Raw genomic sequence first — 27,651 nt, forward strand, 5'->3', positions numbered from 1 at the left:
CACCCTTGCCTTTGCTCAAGTATGAATCAGTAACCACTGGCCTGCCCCCCACCCCCCACCTTTTTTCAGTAGTTTGAGTTCCTTTACTCCCAACCAAAAAAGTGATTAATAATACACCCTATAATCCAGTAACTTTACTTCTAGGAATTTTCTCCAAAGAAATATTATAATATAATCAAAGAGCCATATGCCTCCAAATATTCACCATGGCCTTTTTAATTATATATATATATATATATACATATATATATATGCTAAATGTCAGTATGGGGAGGAGTAAATAAACTGGTACATTTATATGATAAAATATTAGAGCCTTAAAATAATGTTAAAAGTACAGTTTGATAACTAGAATAAAGACAAGTTATAATGCTAAGGGAGAATGCAAGATACAACATTAGGTATATGCAATGTACAATTATGTGGAAAATATACATTGAAAAAAAAAATCCTGGAAGGATTTGTATGGTAAAATTAACTCAAGCACTTTTTTCTTTCTAAAACAAATATTTTCCGGTTTCTGTACAATGAGGATAAGCATGTATCATTAATTATAATGTTGAATATTTCAAAAACTTTTATCTCTGTAAGATATATATATATAATGTATGTTTTATGGATATATTCTTAAATATAAATATATATATACGGTAGCAATTTCATTTATATATATATGAATAGGAAGTCACCAGACCTGGGTGAAAGAAGGTAAGAGGTACTTGAGCAATTTTTCTATTAAATGAAAGATTTTCCATAATTTAAAGGGTATGTGGGAGTTAAAGGGGATGGGCAATTTTAAAAAAGATTTTATTGAAATATAGTTATTTACAATTTTGTACCAATCTCTATAGCAAAGTGACTCAGTTATACCCATTTAACATTCTTTTTTAAACATATTCTTTTCCATTATGGTTTATCACAGGATATTGAATATAGTTCCCTGTGCTATACTGTAGGACCCTATTGTTTATCCATCCTGTATATAATAGTTTACATCTGCTAATCCTAAATTGCCAGTCCTTCCCTTCCTGACCTCTCCCCCTTGGCAACCACAAGTCTGTTCTCTGTGAGTCTGTTTCTGTTTTGTAGTTAGGTTCATTCATGCCATAGTTAGATTCCACATATAAGTGATATCATACGGTATTTGTCTTTTTCTTTCTGACTTCGCTTAGTATGATAATCTCTAGTTGTGTCGTGTTACTGCAAATGGCATTATTTCATTCTTTTTCATGACTGAGTAGTATTCCATTGTATATATGTACCACATCTTCTTTATCCATTCATCTATCGATGGGCATTTAGGTTGTTTTCATGTCTTCTTCCACTGGAGAAGGAAATGGCAACCCATTCAAGTATTCTTGCCTAGAGAATCCCATGGACAGAGGAGCCTGGTAGACTACAGTCCGTGGGGTCGAAAGAGTCGGACATGACTTACCAACTAAACCACCACCACGTCTTGGCTATTGTGAATAGTGCCGCTATGAACATAGGGGTCGTGTATCTTTTTGAGTTACAGTTTTGTCCAACAATATGCCCAGCAATGGGATTGCTGGATCATATGGTAATTCTATTTTTAGTTTTCTGAGGAACCTCCACACTCTTTTCCATAGTGGCTGCATAGCTGCACCAACTTACATTCCCACCAACAGTGTAGGAGGGTTAGGTTGTGGGGATATATAGCTCAGGGGTAGAGAATCTGACTGCAGTGTAGGAGGGTTGGGGAATGGACAATTTTTATGCATCCAATACACTAATGAAAGGGAAGGGCATGCCTTTGGTGGACGAGAGGAGGGACAAATATCTGAGTATTAGAATACACAAAAAGGAAATGATGTGATTGTAGCTGATTCCTGATTGGCAAGGACATGCTGATTCATGGGCGGAAGGGAGCAAGATTGGAATACAACTTTTAATGGCAAAGGAAAGAATACATTCTAAACATACTTAGGAAAGGAGATAAGGGAGTCAATGGTAAGGTAATGGCACCACAAAAATTTCTTTTAACAATAAATGTACTTATCAGGAGAATAGTTTCTAATCATGGAGATTAAATGTTCAAAAGGAACTCAACATGTTTCTGTTTAGTCCATGGCTGTTGATAGCAGTATTTTATATCTCAACTCAAGCAGATGATTATGGATTGGGAAATGCTTTTTAAAAGGCTTAACAAATTAGGAGCCCATTCCTTTTCTATAGGGAGAGGAGTAGGAGACAACCAAGAAGACTTCATGTCTATGTGCTGTGTGTTCCTGAGATCTTTATGCAGCAATGAAAATTTACACTAATTAATAAAAGCAGGTTTCTTTTGGTTTTGTGTGAGGATATAGTAGAATGAAGAATACAGAAGTATCCTTCAAGTAATTTAACACTAGATATTGTGTGAAAGCAATTGATGGAGCTGAAATTATATTAGGTAGAAGGCAAAGCTCTTGTTCAGAGATGGAAATGTAGGATTCCCTGAGTGGTGAACACAGAATTTACCAAACCATACATAGAAAGCTCTCTGTCTGGGCTTAATGATGCCCTTGGATGATTCTAGTTCCCTTCCCTTGATTTTCTCCGTCAGGGGAGATTCCTTGCTGATCTCATCGTGTGGACTATTTCTCACTTTCCCTCCCCATCTAATGAGGTGGGAAGACCCACTCGGTTGAGGGCTAGAAATCTGAACCTTCATGGATTGACTCTTCCTCTAACAACACTCTAATCTCCCCATTATCATCACCCTCCAGCCTCCCCAGCTGAATCACTCTGTCTCCATTAATCTGATCTAGTGGACCAGATTATAGTAGGCAGGAAGAGCCAATCATGGTTCTTCTCAAACTTTTACAATTAAAGGCTAACTAAAGATAGGAGACAGGATGTTTTGGCACTAGGAAAATGTTAGAATATCTACAAACATTTGTTGGTTAAATGAAGAAACAGGGAACATGATGTTTGTGTTGCATATGACTTTGTATGGGGACTTAGAAGGTAGGAACTGTCTTCTTTGCTATCCTGCAATTCACATAATATAGCAAAATTCCTCATCTTAAAAAGCCTTATGCTACAACATACAGCAATTTCTTAATACTGTCCATCAAAAAAAAAAAGCAGCAGAGAAATCATCTTATTTAAAAAATATAATAGTGGAACAGAAAGTGTTTCTGTTTACTTTGGTGTTTAAAATCCAAACACCAAACATAAGCACTAGTATGATACTTGGGCTCACAAAATGGAAGAACGTTTTGACCCAGTCCTTAAAACAAACAAGAAAACCTTTTAGAGTCAGTTCAGTTCAGCTCAGTCACTCAGTCATGTCCAACTCTTTGCGACTCCATGGACTGCAACATGCCATGCCTCCCTGTCCATCACTAACTCCTGGAGTTTATGCAAACTCATGTCCATTGAGTCGGTGATACCATCCAACCATCTCATACTCTGTCATCCCCTTCTCCTCCTGCCTTCAATCTTTTCCAACATCAGGGTCTTTTCAGTCCTTAAAACAAACAAAAAAAACTTCTAGAGTATGTTTTATAAAAATATGTGCTAAAATCCAGAAGGTGCTTTTATCTCATAGCACCCATACCAGAAGATTAATCTCTGTGGTTGGTGTCTTGTTCTGGTCGGGATATGTCTGAGCCCAGCTTTGGAATCTTCTTCAGTTAAAACATCTGCTCCACAGTTGTTAATGTTTGTTTGGTATTGCCCCAAAGAAGGGAAGAATTTTTTAACAATGAGTCCCAAGATAGACTAGATCAGCAGCATAGCTTATTTTGAAAAGGCATTTTTGGGGGAGCAATGTGACCTGTATGTAAAAAAATAAAAAATAAAAACAGGCATGTTGCTGGATCAAGAGATGGATGTCCATCCAATACTGGAATGTAGCTTAGCTTGTTTTAATCACGTCTCACATTTATTTCCCAGAAATATTTGTTCATTGAATTTACTACTCCACACCAGCTGAGCTTAGAGATTTGAATGTTTAACTCAAAGTAAGTCATAAATGAGAGACAACATTTAATTAAGAGTACGCAAGTATAAAAAAAGTCCTAGTTGTCTTAAGAAGTCTAAATAAAATCTGTAAATAACCTGTTTCATTTGGAAATTTGGTGTGTTAGCCAAGAAAAAAGGAAACTATCATTTCTTTAGGCCCTGTGAAATGAAATTAGTTAATCGTGAAGTAAAATGTTTCATTTTTCTAAATAATGCAAGGTTCATGAAAAATCAATCTTACCTGCATTGGCAGAGTGGAAAAGTTACATTCAAGGCAAAATTCAAATTATTAGGTGATGTATTTTTTTAAAAGATTAGAGTGAAACCCCCCTGTCAGTAGTGTTATCTTTATTCTCATCATTATTCAAGAGTTCCAATGGAGGGAGTTTATATCAATTTTAAATTCTACCTGGTGAAAAACCATGGAGACGTAGCATTTGAAAACTGTAGAAACAGCTGGGTTTAGTTTCAAGCTCCAAAATTAAAATGAAAGAGGGAAAGACCCTAATCCTTCAAACCATCTGTTCAAAGAACACTGAAAAAAAAATGATGATAGAATCTTCAACTGGGGAAAAACAATGGCCTCTTAACTGAAATCTGAAAGTCCCTTCCTATTCATGGTTTCAGTCATACGCATGGCATCCCTGTGAGGTCTATGAAACAAATATTTTTATCCTCATGAAACAGATACGGGCTTCCCTAGTGGCTCAATGGTAAAGAATCCTCCCGCAATGCAGAAGACGTGGGTTCGATCCCTAGGTCAGGAAGATCCCCTGGAGAAGGAAATGACAATCCACTCCAGTATTCTTGCCTGGAAAATCTCACAGACAGAGGAGCCTGGCAAGCTATAGGCCATGGGGTCACAAAAGAGTCGGATGTGACTTAGCGACTAAACAAAAACAGATATACTGGGCTTCCCTGGTGGTGGCTCAGTGGTAAAGAATCCACCTGCTAATGCAAGAGACATGGGTTTGGTCCCTGGTCTGGGAAGATCCCACATGCAGAGAAGGAACTAAGCCCATGTGCCACAGCTACTGAGCTTGTGGCCTAGAGCTGGGAAGCCACAACTACTGAGCCCATACACTGCGACTAGTGAAGCCCACGTGCCTAGAGCCTATGTTCAGCAACAAGAGAAGCTGCTGCAATGAGAAGCCTGCAAACCACAGCTAGAGAAAACCAGAGCAGCAATGAAGACCCAGTACAGCCAAAAATAAAATGTTAAAACAAAACAAAACTGATATATGTTATTCCATGTCACACAAAACATCATTGGCAAAAACAGGACTTCAGCCTAGGTTGGCCACTTCAGAAATTCTAAAGTTACTTTTCTGTACCAACTTCCAATTTCATTCTTCCTTCCTATCACCCTTCCTTTTTTCCTCTCTTTTCTTCTCTTTCATTGAACATTCACTTGGATGCACCTGTAGTATCAGAAAGTATTCTATGTTGCCAGTGTTCACATAAGAAACATTTATATCCACAATGGAGAAAAAGTGAAGAAAAGTGAAGTGAAAGTTGCTCAGTCGTGTCTGACTCTCTGCAACCCCATGGACAGGTTCCTCTGTTCATGGAATTCTCCATGCAATTCTACTGGAGTAGGTAGCCATTCCCTTCTCCAGGGGATCTTCCCAATCCAGAGACTGAGCCCCAGTCTCCCTCACGGCAGGCAGATTCTTTACCGTCTGAGCCACTAGGGAAGTCCCACGATGACAAAAAGGCCAAGGATTACTCATAGAAATTTAGAGAAGTGTCAATAAGGCCAGCCCTTCAGCTCCACCTCATTTCTTTACTGTTTCCATTGAAAATATAAAATATAAAACAGCACATTACCTATCAGAGTTGACCCCCCTCTCAGAACTGGCTTTGCATATGTATTCTGCAGGCTCTGTGAAACGTCTTATCTCCAGACAAAACAAGACACAACACAACACCTGGACTGCCCAGAGGAAGGGCTCCAGAGCAAACCCAGGGCAGAGGACCTCAGAGAGGAGATATTAGTGAGGTCAGGAGGCGGCATGGGAGATAAATAGTTGGCTGGGTGGGTGACCATGAGACAAAGTTTGGTGATTTGCAGATTTAAGTAGTAGTGGTTTTCAGACTTTTTTTTTTCTTTAAGCATGAAGTGCTTTGTTTAGATAAATTTCACCCTGAAGCATAGCAAAAAAGGGCAATGAAAAAAGCAGTGTGTTCTGGCTTAAGCAGTATTGGTGGGAGGGAGTCTCCCCTCCCTCCAGTAGCCCCTGCTATGTGAAAAGCACAGCACAGATTTAAAGTTATTTGTACTTAAATACCCTTTGAAATAAGTAGGCAAGTTCAATCTCTTAGGATTAAACATGGTCCTCCAGGCAACTATTTCTGGAAGAGCCCCTAACTCAAGCCCACTCTAACCCAGGGGATCCAGAGAGAAGCAGCAGCTGGCCAAGGATGCCTCTCTTTCCTGGAAACCTGATTACTTTATCTTAAAAGCTGAGAATCTACCCAAAGCAGGTCAAGGGGTGGGAAAATAGAAGGTTTGGGTTCCTAGGGAGCTGGCTGGGGGTTACTGGATTGTTGTGGGCTGTATTAAGCTTATCCAGTCCTAAAATAACAATTTTGTTTAGAAAAAGTTACTCACAAACGCATATCCCTCAGTACCACACTGGGAAATTAATCATACTTTACAATTGCCTTTCCCTTCTCCAGGCGATCTTCCCAACCCAGGGATTGAACCCAGGTCTCCTGCATTGCATGCAGATTCTTTACCAGCTGAGCCACAAGGGAAGCCCTTACAATCCTTTAGCAATTCACTATTTTCAAAGCACACTATTTTCATGTCCATTGTCTTGTCATATCCCCACCCCATGGGGCAAGTTGAACAGGTATTATTATTCCCAAATTACAGATGAGGAAGCTAACATTCAGCAAGATGAAGGGAATCCCACAAGGTCACATGACAAATACCTAGATCTTCTGATACCCAAGCCATAGCTTTAAACATGAACTTGATGTACATAAACCTTGCATCTTAGTGAGTAGTAAGTAAAGGCCACAGATTTGGGATGACTAGTTTTGTGTCCTTGGAGAAAGCAGGTGTAACAATGACCTGCTTCATTTCACTCTCAGGGTTGTGAAGGATAAGAGATGATTTGGTGCAATCACTTTGTAAGGTGCCATCTAGGGGTTAGTTACTCCCCAACCCCCAGTCCCCTGCAATCTCCGCAGGTTCTCTGTCCTCTGGTAGCTCGAACTTCACTTTTACAACCCCCCCACCAAATTTATCCCACACTCTTTTGGTATCATGTAAGTCTCTTGGGAGTGTCAGCCTGTGGCCAGAGCAGCCAGCTATGCTTTTACACAACCTCAAACTGAAGCTGTCTCCCCATGTTGGAGATTCAGGGATTCACTGCCAAAGGTTCCCAAGACTGCTTTACCCTGAAGCCCAAGCAGTGGCTATAAGGACTGTGGGTCCAGCTGATGTGTAGGAAGGGCCTCAAAGGGTGTGTGCGTGGGCCTCTGTGGAGTCATCATAGGTGGGGCTCTTTGTCTTCTTGGCAGAATCAGAACCTGAATTCGGCCAGTTCACCTGAGAGTGATCTGTTCTCTGAAACCAAGTTCTGAGGGGACGACTTTGTAAAGTCAAAGGGCAATTTCACCATTTTTCATAGGAATTCAGAATTAGGCCTAGGCTCTATGTAGATGAGGGCCTCGCACAGGAGAGCAAGCTACAGATGACAAAAGATGTCTGATGAACACATTCAGAGTAAAGCTGAAATAATTTAGATAATATGTATGTTCTTACAAAAATGAAAATACTTTATTGTTTTATCAAAGTATAGACATTATACGTGTTTATCATTAAAAAAACAAACAAAAAACCTCAGACAACACAGCAAACCAGCAAAGTATGCAGAAGAAAGAGAAAAGGATTCATCTAGAGAAAGCCATTGTTAATGTTTTGAGCGTATTCCTCCACAATTTTTCTTGCATACATAGTTACCAAAATGGAATTACATATATTTCATATGCTGTTTTGTAAACTTTTAAACTTAAATATTGACACCATTCTATGACAGTAATTATGTGTTATTCTTTTAACCAGCTATATAATAAGAGGTATTTTCCTCAGGCTGTGAGGTGGTCTTATGAATCCTCCTTCTCTCCTAAAGGCATCACCATCTTCGCCTCTTCTCCCATCTCAGATCCCGGACGCTGGATGGTTCTGAGAAACACACTGACCCATGATTTGTGGCCAACACCAATAAGTAGCCAGAAAACCTCACTGGGCCAGCTGTATCTTTTGGGGCAAATGACCGTATTCCCCAGGGTCCCAGGTTCTCTATGAGTTAAATGAGAGGTTTGGATAGCGATTTCCTAAGATTCTTTCAGCTCAAACATGACGTGCTAGCATCTGGTTCACTTATCTCTGTGTTTGCCTTGGTCCAGGCTGATCCTGGTGCTGAGTGACCAGAGTGCCACCGGAGCCCCGGGTGTGCACCCACACGACATACTTCAAGGTCGTGAAGCACCTCTGCTGGGGGTGGATGACGGAAGCTGGCAGGGCTGGGGAGGCACAGGCTGTGGGGGAGGGTCATGTAAGGCAAACAGCTCTTCTGATTGTTCCTTCCAATATGGCTGTGGGTGAGGTCTACGAGGCGGCATCAGATTCACAGTGTATCATAAATACAGCCTTTGGGGCCAATCAGCCCTTTCTGAGCACCAGTGTCTAAACTGCAGGATAATTACAGTATTTGTTTTCCATTTTAAAAGACCTTTGCATATATTATCTCATCAAATTCTCAGTCCTGTCTTTAGATGAGGAAACTGAGATTCGGTGAGTGTTATGACTTGCCGAAAACCGGAGGACATCATTTGTCAAATCATTGACAAATTGATTGACAAAGACTTGATTCTAAACTCCACCAGAGCTCAAGCCACTCCTCCTCCACCTCCACAGTCTCCACTTTGATCCACAGACATATGACAGATGTACACACATGCAAAATACCCAGGTGGAACACACCCTCCATCCTCACCCCATCAGCACACGCACCCAAGACACATTGCCTTTCCCTGATCCATCCACTCATTCAACACACATTGATAAGCATCGTGCTAGGGGCTGGAGGTAAAATAATGAACGAGGAGACATGGTTCCCGGCCTCAGAGTTGATCCAGGGTCAGCTAGAGTCTAGAATGAGGCGAGGATACGGCAGGGGTGAGAGGGGACACTCAGTGTGATAAGAACAGTGCTGGGCAGTACAGGGCACAGTGGGAGCAAGTGGGAGGGGCACCGAACCCCTCAGAGGGAGGAGGGAGGCGTCATGGAGGATGAGACAACTAGCAGAGCCCCAGAGGATGGGCTAGAGCTGGCAAAACTGAACTGGCGCTAAAAAGAGGAGCTACACAGAGGGCGGAGCATGCACACACACCTGAGGGAAGAGGTGCACAGCACTTCTGAGGAACCACGAGAAGTACAACGTGGCCCGGGGACCTGCTCAGGTCGGGAGGTGGTGTCCATTGAGGCCTCAGAGGACACAGGTGTCTGAGGTGATGGGCTGGTAAACCCTGCTGGTATTTATGGAGTTGATGTCTGTCTGGAGGGCACTGGGAAGTCACTGAAAGGTTTAGTGAGTGACACTGTTGACAAGCTTTCATCAAGACATTCTCTTTTTGCCCACTGTAAGAATCTATAGTCATAACTAATTTCAATCCTACTTTAAGATATCCTCTGGTCTTAGTTTCTGCAAAACTATAGATGGTCAACTTTAGGCTGCTTCTGTTTAGGCTGCTACCTCCCTTTCACCTGGCTCCTCCTGGGTCTCTGCAGCCTGGGCCAGCTTGGCTTGATGACCAGAGCACTGTGATCAAGACACCATGAATATGCCAGCAAACAGCTTCTCACTGTCCCTACTCCCAGCCTCAGCCTTAACCTGGGGCCTGGACTCCTAAGCGAAAGAATATGGGCTGACCAACCAACGTCCCTCAGGAAGACTGGAAAACAAGTTTAAAGTGTAATCAGAAATAACTGAGCTAGGAAATTCTACCTTCATCGTAAGCAAATGGAAGCAGTATTAATATTCAATAAGTTATAGATAATAGAAATGGTCAATGAAAATGATGCATAGCCCATACAACATATTCAATAAATACTAAATCAATCCATCAGTATTTAGACAGTAAGAGAAGCCTTACAGGAACTTGTAAAAAGAGGGAGATTTCTATATAAAGAAATGGTCAAATAAATAATGATATTTTAATGTATTTATAAATGGAACATAAAATATGACACAAACGAAACCATCTATAAAACAGAATCACAGACATAGAGGGCAGACTAGTGGTTGCCAAGGGGGAGAGGGTTGGGAGAGAGATGGACATGGGGGTTGTGGTTAGCAGATGTAAGTTTTTATATACAGAATGGAAAACAAGGTTCTACTGAATAGCACAAATAACTGTATTCAATATCCTATAACAAACATAATGGAAAAGAATATTTTAAAAGAATGTATATATATATGTAACTAACAAGACTGTAAAGGAACTACAATAAAAAATAAATTAGAAAAATTAATTATGGTATTTTATTAAAAGTATGTATATTTGCTTATATATGCACAGAATATCTATGAAAGATTTCCAAGAAAATTAACACTAGTTGCTTCTCATGTGAGAAACAGAAAGGATGAGGACAAGAATAGGAGGAAGATTTTTTTTGTTACATCCTTTATATACTTTTGGGCTTCCTTTGTGGCTCAGCTGGTAAAGAATCTGCCTGCAATGTGGGGGACCTGAGTTTGATCCCTGGGTTGAGAAGATCCCCTGGAGAAGGGAAAGGCTACCCACTCCAGTATTCTGGCCTGGAGAATTCCATGGACTGTACAGTCCGTGGGGATCACAAAGAGTTGGATGTGACTAAGCGACTTTCGCTTTCACTTTATATACTTTCACATTTTGAACCACAGAAATATGATACCTGATTTTTTCAAAAATTAACTTTAGGGCTTCCCTGGGGGCTCAGTGGTAAGTAACCTGCCTGACATGGAGGAGACATGGGTTTAATCCCTGGTCTGGGAAGATCCTACATGCCATGGAGCAACTAAGCCTGTGGGCCACAACTATTGACCCTGTGCTTTAGAGCCCAGGAACCGCAACTACTGAACCTGCATGCCCTAGAGCCTGTGCTCTGCAACAAGAGAAGCCCCACAATGAGAAGCCGGCACACTGCAGCTAGAGAGTAGCCCCTGTTCGCTGCAACTACAGAAAAGCTTGTGCAGCAATGAAGACCCAGCACAGCCAAAAAAAATAACTTTAAAAACCATCCATTCTGCAGAATCCCATGCAGTGATTTAAAAGAGTGAGATCGAACTATAATTACAAAAATGGATAGTTCTCCAAGATCTACTGTTGTTTAAAACAGCACATTTTCAGGACATCTATATGTTGCAACTTTGTGGGAAAATAATCAAAGAGAATCATTCAATGTGTGTATTTTTTGGTATGTACACAAAGAAAGGTCTCTGTGCTGTTTGATACAGTAGTATGAGCCACATGTGGCTAAAGTTCAGTTCCTTGGTAGCACTAGCCACATTCACGTGCTAACAGCCAGATGGGGCCAGTGGCTGCCATATTGGATAGTGTAGACCGAGCACATTTCCCTCAGTGAGAAAGTTCTCCAGACAGAACTAGTCTAGAGGAACCCAGCCCAGACTGTGAACTGATGAATGGAACTGCAACGATGTAGGAAGGGACTCTGTACTTCATAAATCTCTGCATCATTTGAATTTTTTAAACAATTATCTTTCTAATTTTAGGAGAAAAGGATAGCTCGCACCTGTGTGAGGTATTTATTCCTCATGAAAATCGCGTCCTGCATTTTTTTTTTTCATGACTCCTGCCATTCCACTCAGGAGCCGGGGTGTGGCAGAGCACGGCTAGAGGAGTTAGCCCAGGGAAAGAATGGAGATGCCCCCAGTCCACGGTGAACACAAGTCTGGGAGGAACCTCTCAGGCAGCGGCTGACCACGCACGTCTTACTCCCTTCTAGGACCCTGCTTTTCAGTCACAAGGGACAAAATCAGTTTGAGCGCTGGCTGGCAGGGGAAGCAAAGACTGAAGTATATTTTTAGTGCTTGGAGTTTGGGAATCTGGCAAGGGCAAGGCGGGCATGAGACAGGGAGGCCCACCTCCAAGGGACGCTTAGGTCTCCGATTCAGGGACCCAGGCGGGTGGGAGAAGACACCACTCTGAGTCGGGGCACCCAGCCAGGAAGGGAATGGGAGCTCAGGGGCCAAGCTCAAGATGCCACCTGGGAGTAGAACTGGTTTGAATGACAGATCTGCTGTCTGCTCTGTGGTTTCCTACACTGGGGGAAGACAAAGATGAAGAGAAAGCTGGAGGAAAAAGAGATGGGATCCAGTAGAGGTGTGACCAGGAGGCAGGTGGGAACAAATGTTACAAAAACTTTCACATCAAATAAAACTTGGATTTGAAATGTTAGACATCACTCTGGTTATCATCCACAAGACAGAGAAGTGAAATTTCCCAAGATGGAAAATAAATAGATGATATAAACTAAGAAAGCCTGAGTTACAGCTGCTTGGTGCACCTCACTTTTCCTCCACCTGGAGGAAGTTTATTCCTAGTCTGGGGCCCAATTTTTTCTCAACAGCAACAGAAACAGCAAAAAGGACACACACTTTAAGTGAGGCTTGAGATTCTTCTTCCTTTCTCATTCTGGAATTTACACACTGGCACATTTGTTTATCACTTGTTTTTTTTCCTTATCACTCTTTTTTTCCCTGGAAGATTTAAACTTATTATTGAATAAGCCATTTGTTCCTATAAACCTCATCCTGGCAGGTAGGTGGCTCAGGCTTCAACCTGTTCTCTTTGTTCTTTTCAGAATGTTGATCCTGCCACCGTTTTACACCTCAACACCTTTGCTTATGTTGTTCCTCCTGTCTGGGACAGGCAGAGACTACTTAGATTCCATTCATCTTAGAAGATCTAGCTTCTCTGAGTCAGAATTAATGACCTCCACTTCCTCCGGTGGTTTGTGTGAGACTCAGTAGAGGATGTGTCCGCCTCCTGCATCGGGACTGTGAGCCCCAAAGGGACAGACAATGCCTGTTCATCCCTTGTCCCAGCTGACCCTTTGCCTGGTGCGTGGTAAATGCTGAGAAATGCTGATGTCCATCTCTCCCTCCATTCTCGCAATCAGTACCCTATTCCCTTCATTCACATTATTAACATCTGTGGAGCCGACCATGTGTTGTGGGGATAAAAGATTGTGGTAAGTTGAGTAATGGTTCCTCAAAGAAGTTCAAGTCCTCATTCCTGGAATCTGTAAATGTTGCCTCATATGGCAAAAGGGGTTTTAATAGATGTGATCAAACTAAAGATCTTGAGATGAGATTATTCTGGTTTATCCGATGTAGTAACAAGGTCTTTATAAGAGAGAGGCAGGAAATCAGACAGAAGGCCAGGTGAGGATGGAGCAGAGGGAGCAAAGGTAACGTGATAAGAGGCCATAAGCTAAAGGATGAAGTCAGCCTCTCAAAGCTGGAGAAGTTAAGGAAACAGAGTCTTCCTGAGAGCCTCCAGAAAGGAACCAGCCCTGCAAACATCTAACACACAGATAAACAGAGAATAGTCAGTTTTCAGGGAGCTCATTTTCTTTCTATTCAAAGATGGAGACAATTTAGGAAACTATGATAGCTATTGGACTTGAAAGTCAGACTCAGTCGTGTCTGACTCTTTTCGACCCCATGAACTGTAGCCCGCTAGGCTCCTCTGTCCATGGAATTCTCCAGGTAAGAATACTGGAGTGGGTAGCCATTCTCTTCTCCAGGGGATCTTCCCAATCCAGGGATCGAACCTGGGTCTCCTGCAGTACAGGCAGATTCTTTACTCTCTGAGCTACCAGGGAAGCCCTGTTGGACATGAGCGGTAATAACATCTAAACTTTACCATCCTGATCACCTTCCTCAATATACATCTGTGTATCAGACGTATACATCTGTGTTTCCATCTTCAAATGGAGCACTGAGAAATGAAGTACAGATGAAAAGTAGAAGGTCAGAGGGTTGTCACTATGATTACAGCCATTTGCCATAACCCATAACCCTCATTTTATTTCTTTCCAGTTTTGTTTTTAAATTGTTTTCTTTTTCTGATTACTAAAGAAATGTTCAATTTAGAAATTTTACCACATTCTCATTCTAGAAATATTTATCAACCGATAAGAATTTAAAAACTAGCATTTTTATGCATTCAACCAAAGAAAATAAATAATTATCCATATATCTGTTTGTTGCTATTTGGTCACTAAGTTGTGTCAGACTCTGCCACTCCATGGACTATAGCCCGCCAGGCTCCTCTGTGCATGGGATTTCCCAGGCAAGAATACTTGAGTGGGCTGCCATTTCCTTCTCCATATGTGTATATAATAGAATTTTTAAAAAAGAAGCAGCAGCCCCTAGGGGCATGTGGGGGCCTTGGAGTATTTGTTCTCAGCTCCTTCTCAACTTGAATGTCTATAGCATTACTCAGGAACCACATTCTGAGTAATGAGGCTGAAACAGGTTAAGATTTCTAATCATCAAGGAAATAACTGTAGTTAATGCTTACGGAAGGCTAACTAAATTCCAGGCAGTACACTAGCCTATTTAATCCTCACAATGACCCTGTGTGATGCGCACTTTTATTCTCACAACCCCATTTTATAGATGAGGAAACCTGAGGCACAGAGAGTTTTGGTAACCTATCCATAATCACAAAACTAGCATGGGGTAGAGCTGAGATTTGAACCAAGGCAGACTCGCAGCATAAAAGCCACACACTAACCACTTTGCTACATGCTTTGCTTCTCAGAGAGGTTAACTGATTTCATGAGCCTGCATCTATCAAGGCAGGAAACCAAACTGAGACTTTATGAAGATTATTCTTTTAAATAAGGAGTAGAACAAAATGGCTTCATGAAAAATTCAATGAATCAAGACACCCCATTCCCTTCCTAGTTTTAAAAGATTTTTCCTCTCAATTTAAGTAGTAAAAAATACATGTTCACTGTTGAAATTTGGGGCAATATAAAAAGTGTAACAAGAAAAAAATAAAAATCATGTGGTTTCACTTAGCTGCTGCTTTTTACAAGCTAGTCAGAATGAGATCAGTAGGCCAAAGATACCACAATCAACTGGAGCTCATCTTCAAAAATGTGGATTCCTAGGGCCCGTCTCAGACCTCCAAGAGCAGAGTCTCTGAGGGGCTGACCTCAGAACACCGACCTGCAGGCACACTTGCAGCTGGCAGCCCTGTCTCTGCAGAACTCATTCCGAGGAATCACATGCTCTCCACAGACCCAGATACTGCAGGACCCACACAAACACCCATCTGAAACTTTTGCTACAAGTCTATTTTGTTTCAAGGAGCTCAAACGGGAATTAAAGGAGTATCTCTAACACTCTTTATAGTGTCCTAACAGTGCACTAAAATTTGACCAATATTTTTAAACTTTTTGATTAAAATTTTAATTAAATTTTAAATGAAATTAAACTTTAAAAGTAAACACTACAATTTTAGTCAAACTTAACGCCAGGTACTGTTTGAGTATCATTGCCAGAGCCTTAAAAAGAGAGGTCCAGAACTCCTGAACCCAGAATTCACAACTCACACTCTTCCCTCCCACCTGCCTCCAGCGCCCCCATTCCCTTCTGAAACAAAGTTGACTTTAGGGGCAGTAAAAAAAAATGGGGGAACTGAAGAAACCAAGTCTTGTTTGGGTGAGGGAATACAGATTACTCAGTGGGTATGTTCAGCTGCAGGCTCTGTGCCCAGGGTCCAACAGCTAAATGCAGCCCCCGAGAGCCCCTGAGTGGGGTCTGCGCCCTCGGCTCTGAACCAGATTCAGAGCCCTGCATCCAGCTTTTGCTTTTCCAGAAAGCAAAATGGCTTCTCTTCACTAACAACAGGCCCATACTCTAGCTGTTAGCCAAACAAAGGCTTTTCCAAATATGGACCCAAGAAAGCATGTGCACTTTGAAGGCCACAATGCAGCTTAAATAGCTAAAACTTATTAAAAAGAAAGCCAACAATCGACGCCAAAAAGCGTGAGTCTTAAAGAACAGAACAGTAAGACAAAAGCCAGAAAGAGGAACAAAAATATGCATTGTAGGGGAGGGGCGATCAGGGAGGTGTAGATTTATATGGAAGAGTTGACATCATTGTTTCCCAATAATACTCAGCATGCAGGAAACAGATGGGAAAGCAGTGGTGGAAGGGGCTACTTATGGTAACAGGGCATGCTCTCTGTTTAGAATCCTGCCATTTGGAACCTACATGTTTGACTTTGAAAAACTGGGGATGCCAGCAGTTTTAGTAAAGTCGAACTAAATCCTACTGAACTTATCACCTTGACAGTGCATGGGTAAATGAACTCTGCATATCAGACGGATTTACTGCTAGCATAACTGCAGCGGTTTGGTTCCAGAGGAGACAAAGCCCTGGAAAGGGAATTGAATGTCGGACAGAGGTGGTTTGAGTTCTGGTTCTCCCAATTCCTAGCTTGGTGATGTTAGGCAAGTTGCTTCACTTCTCTGAGTTGGTCCTCATATATAAAATGGGGGAGGGTGAGTTTCCTGGGGGCCGAGTGGTTAGGATTCCAAGCTTTCACTGCCATGGCCAGGGTTCAATCCCTGGTTGGGGAACCGAGATCCCACGAGGTGCATGGCTTAGCCAAAAAATAAGAAGATAAAATGGGGGCAAAACAGAACTTTGACACACAGCAGGGAGAGACTAAGGTTGCACATTTATGTCACATTGTTAGATTAAGCAGGAAACATAATTAGGGTGGTCAGTTAACATTATTTTATGAGTTTTCCCTTTAAACAGAATTTTCCATTCTCCTGCTCTTGGGCAGGGCACAGACACAGCCAAACCAGCTGCCACGCTTGTGATCAGCCATAGTGCCTTCTCCTGATGGTAGATCACTCACTGCCACTGAAGACAGCTTGACACCCCAGCCAGGGTCTCCCCTTCCAACCCTGGCCATTAGAAGTCACTCTCAACTACCTTTCCCACAGTTTCAGCATCTTCTCCCCCAGGGCTCAGGAGGGTGTGACCAATTACAAGTATCAGGCAAAACCATGTGGTTTCCTGTCTACAGAAACCAACCGCTCTATCTCCCCACATCTCCGTCATTCCTCAGGGGTCAGATGATGTTTATTGTTTTATTGATTTTTTTCCCCCCTTACAAACAACCCACTCATAGTTTTCTTTCACTCAGCTGCCTCGCATGTTAACATCTCCTCTTGCACTTTCTATAGAGCTCTCATTTCATTTTCAGTATGTTTTATTTTGGTAAAAATTTTTTAAATTTATTTTAATTGGAGGATAAGTACTTTACAATATTGTGATAATTACTTTACAATACGTCAATATGAATCAGCCACAGGTATACACATGTCCCCCCATCCTGAACCCCCCTCCCACCACCCTCCCCACCCTTCTGCGTTCTCCCAGAGCACCAGCTTTGGCTGCCTTGCTTCATGCATCGAACTTGGACTGGTCATCTATTTTACATATCATAATATACATGTTTCAATGCTATTCTCTCAAATCACATCCCATTGAGTCCAAAAGTCTGTTCTTTACATCCTCCATACTCGGTTGTTTCCCCATCTTATACAACCCACTAGGCTGACAGCAACTTGAGACCATCTTTGTGAACCCCAGAGCGTCCAGCATATTAGAGTCCCATTAAATATTTGTTGCATTGAATTGAAAGCCCCATATAAGAGGGCTTCTGAATAAAAACATGAAAAGAGCTAGGGAAAGAAATATGCGTAATTACACAAATTAGCTCAATTTTTGAAAGCTGCAGATTTGTAGTCTGCCAGACTGCTGCTTTATATGTCAAACAGTTTTCTGCTGTCTGTAACAGCAAGGGCTGGTATAAGCTGCTTTTGGGGAGGGTGACCGTCCCCCCTCTCCCTCTGGGGGTAGTGGTGAGGAGCCCTCAGAGGCAAGTTGGTCATGGGCATCATACTGGCCAGCATCAGGTCATGGGCATGGCCCCAAGGTCTGGTATGCATCAACCACACTTGAACTAGAACAAAGAGTGCCTGAGACTCGATCCCACAAACTCAGTTGGTTCTGAGACCCCACCAAGTAGGTGGTTCATATCAGTGAGTGACTGGCAAGGCATTAGGGAAAGGTGGTGTTTCCGAGGTGCCCTGCACAAAGCCTGGGTCTGTTTCTATTTGCAAGGGGCTTTGCGCCCTTGTGGGGAACCTTGGACAGTCTTGGATTCCTGATATTCCAGCACAGCAGGCATGGCCCAGGTCCTGAGCTTCCTAGAAGGGCTCTCCCTCCAGCTTCCTGAGGAGGAAACCAATCATCAGCGGCGTGCTGGCCTGGGGGAGGCCAGCGAGCTCCTCAGTCTGCATGAGCTGCCCGAGGCCCCACCTTTAGCAGAGCTCACGGCCACTTGTAAACACAAAGCCAGCGAGAAAACAGGGTAACGAGAATTAGGACTAAATTGGGTGCCTCTGAGTCTCAGGCAAGGGCTGTTCCAAGAAGGAAGGAGGACTGTGGCTGCAGTGGTCAGGGAGGGGCCTGGGAGGAAAAGGTGGGGCCTGGCTGGACTTGAAAGCAAGTAGGTAGGGGTGAAGTGCTGTGCAAACGTTAGTCGTTATTATTACTATTCCAGACCTAGGCTGGGGGAAGAACAATGCAAGGGAGAAAAGGCCACTTTTCGCAGGTTTTTTTTTTTTTTTGGACAAAACTATGACATAAATGTCAAATTATGAAATCTGCTATTTTGGGAAATTGTGTTTGTGTCTAAGACCATGCGTGGCTTTAGGAGTCAGATAGATCTTGATTTAAATTCTGCTTTTCTTATTTCAATAATCTTGGCAAGTGATTTAACCTCTCGGATCTCAGTTTTCTCCTCTATAAAAAGGGGGAAAATGTCCGAATTCGTACAGATTTTGAAAATATTACTTTGTATGTATCAAGTGACTTGCACATAGTAAACAAACAATGCAGATTGTAATTCTACTAATAAAAATAACAAGTAGCTGTGATTTGGGGCCCAGCATTCATTTTCGGGTTCCTTCTCTCCTTTCTCCTCCTCCCTTTAGTATCCTAACATTCTCATCTTTCTCCATCAAAAAGCTGCTCTTAACAACCCAGCACCAGTATCTATTCTCTTCTGAATTGAAATCAGCATGTTTCCTCAGGGGTCCTTTATTTTAAGCCTGACCTAAAATTGCATCGGGTCGGGGGTGGGGGGGGTGGGGCGGCGGCACAGATTAGAGGGACAAGGGCGGGGGTGCGATCTAGACGGCCTAAAGTTCCATCAGGCTGTGGCCCCACCTCAATTAGGACTCAAGGATGGTCCTTTGAGGGAGAAACACCAAAACCCATTAACCTGACACATGACAGTTGTAGGAGCATAAAAAAGAAACAGAAGATCAGGTGGGACATGCACCCGCCAAGTAAAAAGAAAATTAACTAGAAGTGTGATGACGAGTTGGAGAGAAAATGCCACCTTGGCTTCAATACAGGGAAAGCAATAAGCAAAAAAGAAAACAAAACAGAAAACCAAAGGAGCGAGCATAGCCATGTTCCTGGGCCTCAAGACTGGTGTGAAGGAACCACACAGAGGGAAGTGCAGTCCTGAGACCAGGGATGGGGTACAACTCACCCTGAGCAGCCTGCTCTGGAGGAAGCACCAGGAAGTCCCAACCTGAGGGTCTATCGATACTTTGTTCCAGACATTTTTACCTGCAATATCTAATGAAGAGGAGTTGGGCATCACCTCTCATCCCCAGACGGAGTCCTGGGCCTCTGAGCCCTGTCCTCCTCTTGCACCCTCTGCCACAAAATCCCAGGAAACTTTCTGCAGTGAGGTGACTCCTGGGGACAACTCGTCCTCAACAAGTGATTCAGAACTGCCTTGGTCGCTCAGCTTCTGGAATTTATGTGTTTTTCCCCAGGCCCCACTCCCACAGAAGAAAGTTTCCAGGCTAGCCCACAGATGCCTAATGGACTAAGGGGGTAAAGAAAAAGAATGCATCAAAAACCACAGCTCTAATGGCACTGGGGAGATAATCCACCACCCACAGCATCATCTAAGGGAAAATGTGTTTCTAGTTTCAACCTGTTTCCCTCTGCCCCAGCAGATGGTCCACTGGGCTCCCGGGCAGGTCTGGGACAACAGGACCAAGGGTTTCCTTAGCTGTCTAAAGGCCTGGGGTTAGAAGACATCTAGGCAGCTGCCAGTGGTGATGGGGTGGAGGAAGGGCAAGGCTATGCCTGTGGTCAAGGGGCTCTTGGCAGAGGTCTGGAGAGTGGGCTGGAGGGAGGGATGTGCGTAGGTGGAATGGCTGTTTCCATCCTCTGGGTGGGTTGTTTGCCACATCCAGACCATACAGAGTTACTTACAGTTTGGCTTCACGCTGTCAGTTAGTTTGCTTCAGGTTTAAAAGCCTTAATTCTCCTCTTTTAGTTCTTCCTGTTTCACTGTGAGAGCCCAGATTTGGGGATGCCTCTCCAAACACAAGCCCAGGAGGTGGCTGTTCTGTCTCCACAAGCTCCACCTCCAGGACTGGACTTCTCTTTCAGTTCCCTGCAGGTCCGGAAGTGACAGGGTATCTTTCTCAGATATTTCTCAGGGCCCTATAGTTTCAGGTTGACGTTTTGCTCCCCCGCCACTGTCTATTGACACTCTACTCCCAGTGGCGCTGGGAAATCCCTCTGTGAACTCCGCTTAGTGGGGCAACCAATCTGCTTCCTGTCCCTCTTGGTAATTAATTAACCCATCTGAAAGTGAAGTGAAAGTCGCTCAGTCGTGTCCAACTCTTTGCAGCCCCATGAACTATAGAGTCCATGGAATTCTCTAGGCCAGAATACTGGAGTGGGTAGCCTATCCCTTTTCCAGTGGATCTTCCCGACCCAGGAATCGAACCGGGGTCTCCTGAATTGCGGGCGGATTCTTTACCAGGCCATATCATTTATTCGTTTCATGGGAGCCCTCATGCATTCATTTGGTCATGGCATAGATAATATGTGGTTATTTTAGGGCACATCCAGAATGTTATGATGACAATAGCTACATTTGTTGTTGTTGTTGTTTAGTTGCTCAGTCGCATCATGGATTGCAGCCTGCCAGGCTCCTTTGTTCACGGGATTTCCCAGGCAAGAATACTGGTGTGGGTTGCCATTTCCTTCTCCATGGTATCATCCCGACCCAGGAATCGAACCTGAGTCTCCTGCATTGGCAGGCAGATTCTCTACACTGAGCCACCAGGGAAGCTACATTTAGAGCTTACCTTATTATGCATGCCCTCTTCTATGTGCTTTGCTCGTAGTAACTCATTTCTCTTCACGTCAGTCCCCTTCTCCCCATTTCACAAACGAGGAAAGGAAGAACCAGAGAGGGTAAGTAGCCTGCTCCACAGTCACTCAGCTGGGAACAGGCAAAGTCTGGATTCTGCTCCAGGCAGCATGCTTCCAGAACTCCTAATGGAAGCCCCCAGCAGGGGGCACCTGACTTGGGAGGATCAAGGAAGGTTTCCAGAAGCAGCTGAGACCCAAAGGATGGACAGTTAGCTAGGGAAGGTGTGATAATGATGTGCCAGGCAAGACGCTGGGAAGGAAACCACTAAGCCAATGGAATTCCCTTGCCCTGGTTTTCCATTCAGTGTTAAATCTTCTAGTGAACAGAAAAACATTCACCTTCCTTGCTCAGACTTTGTCCTGTTTATGTTTGGGTTTCTTGTCTGTTTAATCAAAGATAAGAGCTTTTGCATTTTCTCCTTCAGTTATAACAACTAACTTCAAAGTTAAATTGAGCCACTGGTTTCCGAAAGTTTGTTCACATCCCTTAGACTGTAAATTTCTTGAGTCTGGGGTGCCTGTTTTTCTCTTCCACCATACCTCTACAGCACCTTATAGCTATTTGTCAAATAAATGAATGAACAAAGTAAGAGAATGACTTAGCCTAAGAAGTACACTTAGAATAACTACACCTCCAAGTTCTTGTTGCCTTATCCTTGTTCTTTGAGATACTAGGGCCATCTTACTTTCATCAAGCTTGAAAATTTTATTTCATAATGGGTGTTGATTTATTCATTATGAACCTTCTAGAATTCCTCAAATACACACACATACATATTGTTGTTGTTTAGTCATTAAGTTGTGCCCGACTCTTTGCAACCCATGGACTGCAGCACACCAGGCTTCCCTGTCTTTCACTATCTCCTGGAGTTTGCTCAAACTCACATCCATTAAATCAGTACATATTCTTTTTCAACGTGATAAGAACTCAAAAAACCTTCATGAACAATGTTCTTATCAAACACTCAGAGGGCACCTTCTGAATAGTCAAGGCTGCTTATCAAAGAGTAAATGATCTGTAAATCCCTGCACTATAAGCAGTGGTTCTCAACTTTTCCTGCATAAGAATCATCTAGGAAGCTTTTAAAACATACCCATGCACCAAGAGATTCTGATTTAATTGTTCTGAGAGAAGGCCCAGACATCAACTTCTCTTAATGCTCCCCAAATAGTTCCATTGTGCTGCCATCATGGCAAACCACCACCCCGACAGTGGTTACCCAGGAGTGAGTCAGAGGACAGAGATTGTTGGGTAGGGTGAGGAAGCCCTCAGCTCTGAGAGTGTGACCAGCATAGTGGCAGAAGACAGCTTTCCTGTAATGCTCTCTTCCTGGTCCCTTGACTCCTGGCCACAGCATTTCCAGGCACTGTGAGAAGACCCAAGGCACTCGGCCCAGAGGGGAGAGGTAGGAAATGCTCTTGGATGCGTGCTGGTCTCACAAGGCTTCACCCACAGCCTCCCAACTGCAGGCGATACGATGCTGGGGTTTTCATGACATAGCTGCAAGCAAGGGTCTTCTTAGTCAGTGGTCAAAAAGAAGAAAAATAAAACTACTATTTTCAGCATCAGCAGTGAGGAAGGGATGATCTTCTCCCTCTATTCCAGACAGGAAGAGAAAGTTATCTGTTTCCCAGGGGAGAGCTGGGGGTTGGAGCAGCAGCCACTGTGCTGGAGGGGAGGTGAGAGAAAAGCTGGCCAGGTTGGCCAGGAGCAACTTCATCCCATTCTTGGGTGTTCTCACCAGGCTGGAGAAAAGTGGCCACAGAAGCAAAAGGGGGAAATTGGTCATTTGCATCAGCTCTGTCTGCAGCTGGGGACGGTCAACAGCAAGATCTGAACCCGGCATCTGCGTGGATGCCCACAGAAACTGTACACAGGATATGGTGTGTGTGTGTGTGTCTCTGTGAGTGTTTTCTAAGAAAAGGTTTCTGTTTTTCATCAGCGTCCTAAAGATTAAAGACGAAACTGGCCCCAAGCATCTTGAGCATCCTGCTCAAAGATGAACACCTATATGTCACCTAAACATCTTGCCCCATCAGATTTGTTTAACTGGATGCAGCAGGACTCAGCTACAGCAAATTGCAGACGTGAATGACATTTTTCCTCTGTGCTCAGTCCAGGGGTGTAAATTCCCCATGTTCAGGTGACCTGAGAACATTTAATTGTCACCAACCAGCTTTGTCTTATACCCCAGCTCAGACATTTCCCTCCCTCTCCCACCGACACAGGGGTTTTCTTGGATCCCCCACATCTCTGTTCTTTCCTTCTGCCCTGTGCAACCAGACCTGAATCCATTTTTTTCTGTCTCATTCCATCCTTGAACTCCAAAGTTTGAGGAACTGTGATATTAGTCTTGGGGCTCCCAGGTGGCACTAGTGCTAAAGAACCCGCCTGACAATGCAAGAGACAGGAGACTGGGGTTCGATTCCTGGGTTGGGAAGAACCTCTGGAGGAGAGAATGGCAACCCACTCCAGTATTCTTACCTGAAGAATCCCATGGACCGAGGAGCCTGGCGGGCTACTGACCACTGGTTCGCACAGAGTCTGATATGACTGAAGTGATTTAGCACGCACAATGTTAGTTTTGTGACAGCCTTCTAGATCCTAGTTACTTGTCACCCTCAGCATTCTGGGCTGAACTTCCAAGGTCATGGGCAAAGGAGCACTGCCTAAGTCAGTTTTTCCTCCCTGGGGGCAGATCAATGCATGTTTTGGAACAGTCATGAGGAGGACACATTGTTTTAGAGAAAACCATTAGCCTTAATGCTATTTATTGATGCTACCCTCTAAAGAAAATGAGACAACTGCCTAACTAGTTCTAGATATGAGAGAGAAGAAATCCTAATTATTCTCATTTTACGTAAGCGCCTATTAGGCAAGCCTAATTCCTACGTGGCACAATTAAGGTGGGTCATTAAGCGGGTCAGTTTCCTTCTCTTTCAAAGCTGAACTTTATTCAGGTATGTCAGCCTCGAAAGCTTGCTGATTCTGGGGCAGGACCGTCTGCTTTCAATTTAGGGGGGAAAAAAAATCATTAGAGGAGAATGTTGGCCTAGACAAGGAAGCCAAGGAGGGGAAAGGAGCCAAGTGGGCCAGAGACCTCTGCTTCCTTCATGATTGACTGTATGACCTTAGGCAGGTCAGTTTACCTCTCTGGACTTCCCCCCTTCTCCCCAGGGCAGGATGCATTGGGTACTGGTTTTAACATTTTTTTTTTCTTTAAGCAGTATCCCCCTCTTTTTTTTTTTTCCCCCATACAAAACATATATAAAAACTCAAAATATAAATCAGGTGAAAGAGGAACTGTTTAAGGCTGCCTTTGAGGTGTTTTCACAGAACCCTGGGATTCTTTCCTCATCCTAGGATCTGTGACATGGTCAGAAAAGGGCAGGGCTAAGAAGTACCTCCATGTACCTCTCAGCTTTGGACGAGGGCCCAGAGTTTAACATCCACTTGGTGGGAACATTCATAAGTGAACCCGGACAAGACCCTGAAGCCCCCTTGCTAAAAAACAGGTGGAGGAAAACATTTCATTCTGAATGCCTGATGGTAGTGGTTAAGATGCATACTTGGAGTTCTCAAAAAAAAAAAAAAAAAAAAATCAATTCAAGGATGTTATTTCAAATCTACCTCTCTAGATTGCTGGATGGGATTAAATGAATTGACTCAGTTGTGTCCCAGTTTTAAAAGAGGCAGTTTTGAAACCTGTGGTCTCTCAAGCTGTAAAATACTAAGCCATTCATTTGTCCTAAAGACACGGCAGCCTCTGAACTCAAGAATACCACAGGAATATCACACCACTGCAAATTACAAGGTGGTGCTGAGTCTTTAAAAAAAAAAAAGAAATAGAAACAAAAGCACTGCTCTGTTTTTGAGATGCACATTTGATATGAGCTAATCAAATAGTTTTTGAGATTCCTTTCCTGGAGGCAGAATTATTCTGCCCAGCTAGCCCTTCAGTTCCCCCCCTTTGTTGTATCTATCTATGTATAAACAGAAGGCGCATATAGTGATTTCTTCTTACTGAAGTTTCTGAAGACAAGGCCTTTTTGTCATGGATAAATGCAGGGCCAGTCAACCTTACAAAAGGAGTCATTTAATGCTCAATTTCCCCAACTTTCCTATGATTAAAAACTTCTAACCTCAAATGCCATTACTCTGTTCTAGATTGTTTTCTTTCACCCTCCCCCCAACAAATGTTTAAATTGTCTCTACTCTGGAGGATTCCCTTTTCTCCAATCTGACCTTGAAAACAGAGCGACTCTCCTATTCACTTACATGCCCTAAACTATTTTAAAATCAAGGCCCTCTGACCTTTTCACAACACTCTTCTTGTCTGACACACCAAATGCTCCTCTGAAAGCCCAGAGGAGGTAAAGGGTCTGAAGGGTTGGAAAGGGGGAGGGAGGGATGTACTATATATTTGGCATCAGTTCAGAAATTCAGAAAATGTTTGTGCAACCACTCCCCCAGCCAGGATCCACCGCACCCCCTGCCTTCCAGCACATTAATAAAAAAAGATGTGAGCGGACGAAATTGGAGAGCCCTGGAGGGACACCTAAGGCGGTCATAATTACGTGCCCAGAGAAGCCCACTGAACAGCATCCTTCAGGTCCAGCCCTCATCCTTCCCCTCCAACATCCAAAGTTGGGAGCGGGACCTCTCGCGCCCTCACCCCCCACCCTCCAGAGCAGCCGGTCAGACGTGTGGCAGCACCGCCCATTAACGGCTAGTGTGACACAAACGGAAGGAGTGACATAACCTCTGCACGTCGGGGTGGCAGCGTTATGCACCTTAAGATCATATATGTTTTTTGTTTAAAAAAAGTACCACGAGCGCACAGGCCTGGAATACATTAACTTGTGAACTGAATGCAACACGCCCTGCGAGAGTCTCCCTCTCTCTCGCTCTGAAACAAAAAGAAGCGGTGGGGGGTGGGGGGTGGGGAGAAGGCACTTTACCATCCTGTCCCGAGCTCTCCAGATACTCCGTCAGGTCACAGCCGAAGGCGCTGGCGGCTCCCTTTCGTTTCAGCTTCTGCTTGGCACCCTTGTTCTTCATGAGTTAGTCCCAAAGAGGTTGCCCCCCCGTCTCGCCCTCCCCTCTCTGCTTGGCACCGCGCCTACGATGGTCTCCGGGGGGAGGTTAGATCAGCGGCTGCGGCGCGGCGCTGGGGGGCCGCAGGGGCGTGGGGGCGAGCCTGGGCCCCGGGGCAGCGCGCATGGAGCCCGCGGGGCGCGGAGCCTGAACTCCACGGCGCGCTCCTCCAGGGCCGCGGTGCCGCAGGCCGTGCGGAGCTGGCAGCGGCGGCGGGCCGGCGCGCTGGGAGTGCCACTTCCCCACTTGGAGTCCCCGGGACTTTCACGGCCTCCCGCGGTGTCTTCTTCGGGTGTTTTCCTCCCCTTCGGAGGGAGGGCGAGCTCTCCGGAGTCCGCCTTCTCGAAGCCCGGGGAGTGGCCGAGAGCGCAGGGCAGCCGGCGGCGGCGAGGGGCGCGGAGACCGCCCGGGGGGGCTGCCGTGGGTCCTCCGCCCGGCGCGCGCTGTCCAGTCTTCAGACGGCGTGGGGAGGACGAAAATCCAGCATCCTGTCTCTCTCGCCCGCCCTCACGCCTTCCTTTTTTCCTGTCTTACAAATCCTAGGATCATCCAGCTCAGGAAATGCTGGAAGGAAGTTAGCTAGGGAGGGGGGCGGAGGGTGGAAATTTTTGGCAGCTCCGCTCTGGTGTGTGTATGGAGCCGGAGGAAGTAGGTGGGTGGGTTGAGGAGGACCGGGTGGGGGAGAGAACGCGCTCTTAGGAGAGCTGCTCGGCGGCTCTGGAGATAACTGGGCGGCTCGGAGGAAATCGCCGCGCTCCTAGGAGCACCCGCAGCCCGAACCGCCCGCTTCCTGCCCCACCGACGGCTCTTTGAAGACGCCAGAGGAGGCGCGCTGGCTTTCTGGTTGGAAGGGGCTAGGTGGGACTGAAAAAAATGTCCTGCCTTGTTTTTATCTTCACTGTCATCATCTCTTTGACACTTTCTATTTCGGTGCCTGTCTCCTCCTACATAAACACTTAAAGAGTAATGACAGAAACAAAGACAGGGATTCCAGCGGAGAAACCTGACGGAAAGCGGGTTTCCGCCTGCCACTCCCACCCTCCTCTGCCGGCGCCCAGGTACCCCCAACCCAGCTAAGTCCCTCCCAAGCGGAGGGAGGAATGGATGCCGTCGCTTTGCAACCACTGCTGAGGAAATCAGATTTCTGGTTAGAGAATCAAGCATACCACACACACACACACACACACACACACACACACACG

The 27,651-nt window shown here is 44.4% G+C and overlaps 1 protein-coding gene across 1 annotated transcript in view; it reads right to left on the minus strand.

Annotated features, from left to right (window-relative positions):
• ARHGAP31 (Rho GTPase activating protein 31) overlaps positions 1-26,534 on the minus strand; it is a 121,435-nt gene extending 94,901 nt beyond the window's left edge. The window contains exon 1 of the mRNA XM_061167102.1: positions 26,314-26,534. Within this exon, the coding sequence (XP_061023085.1) occupies positions 26,314-26,413 (100 nt within the window). The 5' untranslated portion in view covers positions 26,414-26,534. The remainder of the gene's footprint in view (positions 1-26,313) is intronic.
• Between the last annotated feature and the right edge of the window lie 1,117 nt (positions 26,535-27,651).

Source organism: Dama dama, chromosome 19 (genome assembly GCF_033118175.1).
Source record: "Dama dama isolate Ldn47 chromosome 19, ASM3311817v1, whole genome shotgun sequence".
Taxonomy (NCBI): Eukaryota; Metazoa; Chordata; class Mammalia; order Artiodactyla; family Cervidae; genus Dama; species Dama dama.